The 9276-nt window shown below is 49.8% G+C and overlaps 1 protein-coding gene across 1 annotated transcript in view; it reads left to right on the top strand.

Annotated features, from left to right (window-relative positions):
- Window positions 1-715: 715 nt before the first annotated feature.
- JAZF1 (JAZF zinc finger 1) overlaps window positions 716-9276 on the top strand; it is a 126298-nt gene continuing 117737 nt past the window's right edge. Inside the window, exon 1 of the mRNA XM_028751476.2 lies at window positions 716-1170. Coding sequence (XP_028607309.1) covers window positions 1056-1170 — 115 coding nt within the window. The 5' untranslated portion in view covers window positions 716-1055. The remainder of the gene's footprint in view (window positions 1171-9276) is intronic.

Below are 9276 nucleotides of genomic sequence, written 5' to 3'. Positions count from 1 at the left end.
TCCTGCTTGTGGGCTTCCCATAGACATATGCCTTGCCACAAGGAGCTACAGGATGCTGGTCTAGATGGGCCTCTGATCTAATCCAGCACGACTCTTTGCTACATCTTTATGTTCCCTTACATAGGAGCCACCTCTGATGGGCTGAGGTTCCTTCATAAAATATTTGAGGGGGCCACCCCTACAAAGTCAATGCCATAGAAGAATCAGATCCTCCAAAGTCGAGATGGGAGAAGACTGCCATTCAAATGGTGTGCATACATGTGATCTGATTATGCGGGGGACAGGGCTTACCTGTCCCCCAAAAATATTTTATTCAAGTTGGCACCGCTGTTCCCTCATGCTCATACATGTACACACATACACATTGCAAGTTGCATATATTCCATTATTTATATTTTTTAAAATGCCGGTTGCCGGACCCAGGCCTAGGAGAAGAGGCACCAGCAATAAGCTGTAAACGAGGCTTGGCTCCAACTCGATCGAGGTTCAGCTTTTTCAGAGGTCAGGTTCGAGGTTTCTCCCACCCCCTCGCAACACCCCCCCCCCAATCCCCGGCGCCGCCGTATCTGTGGGGCGTTCAGAAGTTGCCGTAGTAGATCCTCCGAAGTTGAGAGGGGAGAAGACACACCCCCAACTGTTGTGCAGCGCCCCCCCCCCCCCGCTGCTCCGGTTCCCCAGGCAGAGCCGAGGAGCCGTGTGTGGGTTGCCCGCCTCCGCCGAGCGTGGCCTGGGTCTCTGGCTCCCGCTGCGGAGTCAGGCGGCGACGGCAGGGGTTGCCCAGCTGTTCCAGTGCGGCAATGGTCCCTCCTCCCAGCTGCGCCTGCCTCATCTCCCCCCACCCAGCAGCCCGTCCCTCCCCTCCGCCGCTCCCGACGCTGCAGCCGCTGCCGCCACCTCCTCCTCGTCCCAACCCCCAGCCTCCCTCTCTCCCTCCCTCTCTCTCTCTCTCCCCATCTCCTCTCCTCTCTGTCCGGTTTCTCCCTTTCCCGCCGGCGGCGGCCCTGGCAGAGTAGGCACCGCAGGGCGGAGAGGGGCGAAAACCTCCATGTAACACCATGACAGGCATCGCCGCCGCCTCCTTCTTCTCCAATACCTGCCGCTTCGGGGGCTGCGGGCTGCCCTTTCCAACCCTGGCCGAGCTCATCGAGCACATCGAGGACAACCATATCGGTGGGTGAGCGAGAGGGTCGCCCCCCCCCAACTACCCACCCCCGGCAGGCGCGTGGGCGTGGGGCGGGGGAGGGGGGCGGCGACGGCGGCCAGAGAGACCCCCAACCACGCTAGAACGGCGGGTGGGCGGGAGCGGCTCGGAGTGCCGAGGGGAGAAGGAGGGAGGGGCGTCGGGTGTGGGGGGTGAAGCGTCTGGGGGACTGGCGGGCGAGGCTGCCGCCGGGGATGAATGGGAGGGCAGGGGCGGCGGGTGAGGGGCGGCAGGCACGAGGGTGGGTGTGTTGGGCGGGGAGGGGCGGCGGCTGCTTGGCGAGTTGGGTGCCTGAGGTACTCGGCCGCCGGGTGGCTGGCGTGGCGCGTGCAGCCCCGGGGCTGTTGCAAAGGCGCCGGAGTTTGCCTTGGCAGCCGCGGCGCGCCGAGAGACCCGGAGGGAGGAGGAGGAGGAGGACGAGTCCAGCACGCCGCCTGCTGCTTCCGCCCCGGCTCTGGCTGTCAGGGCTGTGTGGGGAGGGAGGGAGGGAGAAGCCGCCGCTGCCGCCGCCGCCGCCGGCGAGGCGGCCATTCCGCTTCCTCCTCCTCCCGCTGCAGCGGCGGCGGCGGCTGCGTCCTGTCAGCGCTGTTGCTAGGTGTGGAGGCGAGGAGGAGGATGGCGCGCGCGCGCGGGCTGCTCGCTCGCTGGCTTTCTCGCCCTGCCTCTCTGGCGGGCCAACCCCGGGCCGGCCTCGCTCACTGCACCCGAGGCGCCTCGCGGTGGCGGAGGCGGCGCGTCACGCAGGCAGGCAGGCAGGCCGGAGGGACGGACAGGGCGTGCAGGGGCCCGGCAGCGGGAAGGGTTGCTGGTGAAGGAGGTCAAGTGGCTGCCGCAGGGGAAGGGACGATCTCTCCGCCGGGGGACTTGCCGGCTGGCGCGGTTGCGTCAAGGGGGCGCCGGGCGGGGAGGAGCCCCCGTCGCCCGGGCGGAGCCTCGCCTCTTTTCCCCGGCTGCTTCCACGGGGAGCCGAGCTGGGCCTCTCCGCCAAGGAGATCGCGCGTGGCGGCGCGGCCAGGTCAGCCTTGGGATCCGGGGCCGCCGTCACCTGTAGGATTTCGCTTCCCCTCCCTGCCTGGAGTGTCGAACAAGTGCTTTCAACAAGTCCCGCGGCAGCCGGGTCTCCCTGTGCCAAGGCTGGCTTCAGAAGGAATCAGGGAAGGACGGGACGCTGAGGAGGAGGATGATAGGAGAACAAAATGCTCTTACCTTGCAAAGGGCGTTTGGGGTCTGGGCTTGCTTTCTTTCCGTTTGGTTTTGGTTTCCCAGGCCACGTTTCACACACGGCTTAAACATGATCAGTAGGAAATCTCACAGAGTGTCAGAGAGCAATCAGATGAGAGCCAAGGAGTAAATGGCAGCAGCAGGTGAATGAAACAAGAAGGTGGAAGTATGATTTTCTTGCAAGAAGGCATAAGAGCCCAAACTCCTAGGGGCAGAAGTCCCTTTGGCCCCACCAATAAAATATTTGAGGGAGTTGCCTCCCCCCAGTTGATGGGCATTGCCATTCAAATGGTGTCCATGTGCCGCATCATGTGGTTGATGATGCGGGGTGGAGCTCACCTGGTCCCCAATATTTCTTTCAAGTTGGCACCCCTGCAAGAAGGTTGCATTTTTTATAACCCTTGCAGAAATGTAAGCGAAAGACTCGGGTGCTCAGGCTATCGTGACTATTGCCTATAGCTAATTTGCCTGCACTGGGTGATAGTAGTTGGCAGTTCATTTGAGGTGGGGTAAAAACAGACTGATCGGGATACTGCCTTTGTCCTGAAGATGCGTTAATCCAGACTGAGTATGCAAACCAATTTAATTTTTAAAAAATAAAAAGTGACACAAGTGCGATGATAAAGTGTTGGTAGTAAGAGAGCTGGAACTGTGAGCCTAAAAGCCCTTGCCTTTCTCTGTGTGCATATTTTGATTGTCTGGACTGTGGTGGTTGAGTAAAAATGTAACTAAGTGGCACATCATGCTGTTCTGTAATGGGAGAGGTGAACATGCTGTTCTGTTTTATGACTCCTGGAAAGTCCTAACTTGGAGTGGGGCAGGGGGAGGATGAAGTGAAAAGTCTTTAGGAAGCCATTCGTTCTTGATTTTTAAAAGTACATGCCCGCTTTTTTTAAAAAAAAAACCCTTTCTAAATGTGTCACTGGCATAAACCCGCTGGAAAGAGAAGAATGCAAGCCAGGAGAGGCATTTATCTAAGCCAGAATGCAATCATGGAGAAGCACTATTGATTTCAGAAGATTTTCCTCTATAAGCAGTTGGGAATAGCGTAAGTTTAAGGCCTACAGCAATGTGTAACATTCCCAACACAGCTATTAGTAGTTATTACATGTTACATTTTGTTTCAGAGTTGGTGGTATTCACATGATATCAGGAACCAGCACCATTTGACACTTGTTAAGGCCTATGACCTGGCAGGGGGGCTGCTAGACACTGGTACCAGCCTACATCTCCCCCTGAAATTTCTACTGCTGCTTTTTGCCACCTCCACTGGTTTTCTTTCACTCCCTCACCCTTTTACAGTCCAGTGCATAAATGTTACACCTTTAATGCAGTGATTTGGTGCGCATTCCCGGGGCAGCATAGGAGTTGCCAATAATCTAATGTGTTATATTGATGTATTGGTATTGTGAATCTGTCTGGCTGTCTATGATCCATTGTAAGGCTATATGTTTTACTATACAATAAAATTTGACTCAAAAATGGCCAGCAAGTTGAATCAGTGCCATTCATGTGATACCCAGTGAATACTCATGCTTCCTGTATTATCAACAGAATACATTTGGGTAGGCTTATAATTATTTTCAGGCCATAGGCCCTTAAGAGAACATCTGATTGCTTTGCTGTAGCAAAGTGAGAACTTCTTCAAAGAAAGGATGTGTCCCTCCCACAAGTCAATGACCCTGAGTTGGAGAATTCATAATTCATCTAGCAATGAATTGTTGACTTAGGAATGCAAGCATCCATCAGTTAGGGTTGACCTTGCCAGAATATATGTTTGCTTCCCCTACCAGATTAGCAGCAAGGAGAAGCTAACTTTATGCTGACTTCAACCTCTTGCATCTCCTGCATTGCTACCATGTTTTACTTTTGAGAAGTCATCTTCTTACACATTACAACAGGCATAGGCACACTCGGCCCTCCAGATGTTTTGGAACTACAACTCCCATCATCTCTAGCTAACAGGACCAGTGGTCAGGGATGATGGGAGTTGTAGTCCCAAAACATCTAGAGGGCCGAGTTTGCGTATGCCTGCATTACAGGGTGCTGAAAGCTTCAATTCAGTTTGATGGTTCTGTTTTAAATTCCTTCTCATTAAACACGACCACTCTATCATGGCATCCTCTCATCATGGTAGAATTCATCCACTGCTCATAATTACAACCTTAGGCTGCAGTAAAAGTAGATTTAAGCTTCTCTCAAGATTAAGTCAAAGGTTATCTTTCATGATCAATCTTCATGCTTGTGAAAACTATGGCTTTGCTCAGTGCAACTTGGCATCATACTGTTTGGGGAGCAAACATCTGATTGCAGCATCAGGTTCTCCTCAACATATTCTAAGCTTAGATCTGGTGCATCCTTGCCTATCAGACATGAGACTGAGAGGGAGATCATATTAAGGCCTAACTAATGTGATGCTAGGGGGACGCGGGTGGCGCTGTGGGTAAAACCACAGAGCCTAGGACTTGCCGATCAAAAGGTCGGTGGTTCGAATCCCCGAAACGGGGTGAGCTTCCGTTGCTCGGTCCCTGCTCCTGCCAACCTAGCAGTTCAAAAGCACATCGAAGTGCAAGTAGATAAATAGGTACCGCTCCGGCGGGAAGGTAAACGGCCTTTCTGTGCGCTGCTCTGGTTCGCCAGAAGCGGCTTAGTCATGCTGGCCACGTGACCCAGAAGCTGTACGCCGGTTCCCTTGGCCAGTAAAGCGAGATGAGTGCCGCAACCCCAGAGTAGATCACGACTGGACCTAATGGTCAGGGGTCCCTTTACCTTTACCCTTTCAATGTGATGCTGTCACATCTTTTTTTATGAATCACTTCCCATGAGGCACCTGAAAGTGATTTACATGCAGGGTATCACAACTATGACGCAGATAATTGAGCAGAACAGAAGTTGGGTGTGTATGCCAAATTTTGGTCTTACACAGGTTGCCCACTGATAATTTGAAAGACCAAAGTCTGCCCCTGCTGCCTGTCAATGGGCAGGGAGTTCCAGGGTACAGGAGTTGCCACACTAAAATATTGGCTCATTACAAATGTGGAACAAACATTATGTGGCACTTGTAAAAGTGCAGAATTCAGCGGCCAGGTTGCTCACCGGAGCAAGATGGTTTGAGTATATTACACCGACTGCACTGGCTACCAATTAGTTTCTAGGCCCAATTCAAAGTGCTGGTTTTGACCCATAAAGCCTTAAATTGCTCAGGATGGCAATATGTCAAAGACTGCCTCTTTCCATATGAACCTACCCGGACTCTGAGATCATCTTCAGAGGCTCTTCTTCATGTGCTGCCTCCTCAAGAGGTCTGGAGGGTGGCAACACGAGAAAGGGCCTTCTCTGCAGTGGCTCCCCATCTGTGGAATGCTCTTCCCAGAGATGTTTGCCTGGTGCCTTCACTGTGCACCTTTAGGCACCAAGAAAAAAAACATTCCTTTTTAACCAGGCCTTTGGTTGATTTGATTGACATCCTATTTCCTTTTAAAATGTGGTTCTTTTGGGGGGCAGGTGTTACTGGGTTGTTGCTTTTATTTTGATTATATATATTGTGGTTTTATACATTGATTTTGTTTTGGGAACCACCCTGGGACCTCCAGGTATAGGGCAGTATATTTAATTATTTATTTAATTATTAAATAAATAAATAAATGCCAATTCCATGGATCACTGTTGTTGAGTGAGCATATATGGGGCTAGTATGCTGTTACGGACTTTCTATAACAATGTTAACACCTTGAATTTGGCCTGGCTATCACATTCTTGATGGGTAAATGTCCAAGGAGATGTTTTCAACCATGGGAAGCCACTGGATTTTAACAACAACAACAAAAACAACAAATTATTACTTATACCCCACCGATCTGGCTAGGCGCTGGACCTTCCCAGCCACTCTGGGTGGCTCCCAGCAGAATATGAAAAACATGATAAAAATCAAACATTAAAAACTTCCCTAAACAGAGCTGCCTTCAGATGTTTTCTAAAAGTCAGGTAGTTGTTTATTTCCTTGACATCTGATGGGAGGGCGTTCCACAGGGTGGGCGCCACTACCAAGAAGGCGCTCTCCCTGGTTCCCTGTAACCTCACTTCTCGCAGGGAGCGAACCGCCAGAAGGCCCTCAGTGCTGGACCTCAAGTGTCCAGGCTGAATGATGGGGGTGGAGATGCTCCTTCAGGTATGCTGGGCTGAGACTGTTTAGGGCTTTAAAGGTCAGCACCAACACTTTGAATTGTGCTTGGAAATGTACTGGGAGCCAATGTAGGTCTTTCAGGACCGGTGTTATATGGTCTCGGCGGCCACTCCCAGTCACCAGTCTTGCTGCCGCATTCTGGATTAGTTGTAGTTTCCAGGTCACCTTCAACAGCAGCCCCACGTAAAGCGCGTTGCAGTAGTCCAAGCATAACTGAACAGAGGAGTGATACTTTAGCAGGTGTGCAGGTGCAGAATTCACCCAGAGGTAGAGGAGGCAGGCTAGAACTGGGCACATATTAAGTTTATTATGCATATAATTATAAAAGATCCTTGTCCTGTTTGTACAGGAGACAAAATGGCAAAAGTTATTGTATTTCTAAAGTGCTTTCTAGAACCATAAAAAGTGGGGATGTTTTCCCTGGGTGAAATGGAATGCATAAAGGAAAGTGAGAGAGAGAGAACCAGTTTCTCTGTTTTTCATCAAAATCACATGGAAAAGTTAATGTCTTCAAAAACCGATGTAATGTACTGTATTCTGTGCTCTATAAGACACACCAGACCACAAGACGCACCTAGTTTTTGGAGGAGGAAAACAAGAAAAAAAATATTCTGAATCTCAGAAGCCAGAACAGCAAGAGGGATCGCTGCGCAGTGAAAGCAGCAATCCCTCTTGTTGTTCTGGCTTCTGGGATAGCTGCGCAGCCTGCATTCGCTCCATAAGACGCACACACATTTCCCCTTACTTTTTAGGAGGAAAAAAGTGAGTCTTATAGAGCAAAAAAATACGGTATTACAGTAGAGGAAGGATCGCCACAGAAGGGAGAACTACAATACACATGGGAAGCCACATCAGGGCTTGTGTCAATTTGTCCCATATTGGCAGCGTGATGCCTAAAAGCATCTTAAGTGATTTCAACCATTTGCTTCTTCAATTATTCATTCGCCAACTAATCAGAAAAAAAATGTGTGCCTTTCTCTGGAGAGATTTGATGCCTACTAAGGAAATCTACAACAGAGCATCGACTACTGAAAGCAAATAAGGTCTCCCAATACAGCCCAAGTCCATAAAGCCCTGGTACCGTGTTGACCTGTATTCATTGTAAGATGCAGGTAGGGGGAAGGAACAGGGCTGAAAATAAATGGCGTACTTTAAATCGAGGATTTTATTAGATTAGGTATAAGCCAGTTATGACCCTATGTTCAGGGCGAGTTGGCTGAATTGCATTATGCCATTATAATGATAAATTGTGGGAGGAGGAGGGTTCTGCTTTGTATAGATAGAAAATGGTTCAACAAACTGAAGCTTGTTATCATAAGAGGGCTAGTCTTGAGGATGGTCCATGCCAAATTTGGGGTGGAAAGGAGAAGAAACGGCTTGTTTTGAATGCTTGGTGAGAAATGCTGGTATGACGGCAGGTGCTGTAAATTTTTATTCCATAGGTTTTGCTGGGGTGGTGGATTTTCGTGGGATGATTTCTCCATTTGTCCAACATTTTGGGGGAAACGGTTTGTTGTGTTAGGTCAAGGGAATCATTCTAGCACATGGGTAGGCAAAGTAAGGCCCGGGGGCCGGATCCGGCCCGATCACCTTCTAAATCCGCCCCTCGGACAGTCTGGGAATCAGCGTGTTTTTACATAAGTAGAATGTGCCCTTTTATTTAAAATGCATCTCTGGGTTATTTGTGTGGCATAGGAATTCGTTCATTTTTTTTCCTTCCAAAATATAGTCTGGCTCCCCACAAGGTCTGAGGGACAGTGGACCGGCCCCCTGCTGAAAAAGTTTGCTGACCCCTGATCTAGCAAGTGCTTTTGTTGATTTTATTTAAAATGTACTTTTGTGGCCTGTGTTAGTCATAAGGGTGCTTCTGCACATGCTCAACGCACATGAGAGGTTAAGTTGTGGGCAGGTTTGGACAGAATGTTGGGTGAAGCAAGAGCGATAAAAGAGAGGGATGAATGTGTACATACGTATTTATTTATTATAGGGTCACAGCTGCAGTCTTGTTAGAAGTGAGTGAGCTGAATCACATTCCACAAGTCTAATAAGAAATCGGATGGGCAGTAAGTTCTACACCTTATAGCAGGGGTCCTCAACCTTTCTGAGCCAGTGGGCACTTTTGGGATTTTGAGGAACTGCTGACATGGGCTGTGTGTGTGTGTGTGTGTGTGTGTGTGTGTGTGTGTGAAGCATAATAGAAAATGGTCACCACTTCTAAAAAGACGCAGGACCGCCACATTGTACAGATGTGTCAAACTCCCCAATCAGCCCCTTCATCAATGCATAGGAAAGGCACCTACTCCTGCCACTGCCATGTTTGTTAACAGAGATGAGCTCGTTGCACCTCTGTATTCAGAATGGAAGGTGGGTATCTGCTCCTTGCATCTAATGAAATGTGGCCATGCTTAAGGGGACATGCTCAGTGTTGGACAGGCTGAGACAGTGGAAACTGAGCAAGAAGAGGAAACAGTCCCTTGAGCATTTTGGATTTATGAGGGGCTATTTACTTTCACTTTTCATGAGCTAAATAGGAGATACTGGCAAGTGAACTAGTGCTTGTGGGCACCATGTTGGCAAACCCTGGCTTGAAGTTTGGAGATGACTCATTGTGTTATTTTGAGGCAATGTTCACCCTTATATATTATTTTCACTGATTTAATTTCACATTCCA

This window comes from Podarcis muralis, chromosome 12 (genome assembly GCF_964188315.1).
Source record: "Podarcis muralis chromosome 12, rPodMur119.hap1.1, whole genome shotgun sequence".
Lineage (NCBI taxonomy): Eukaryota > Metazoa > Chordata > Lepidosauria > Squamata > Lacertidae > Podarcis > Podarcis muralis.
The sequence above is the reverse complement of the archived record's forward strand: the minus strand, read 5'-3'. Positions and strand labels throughout refer to the sequence as shown.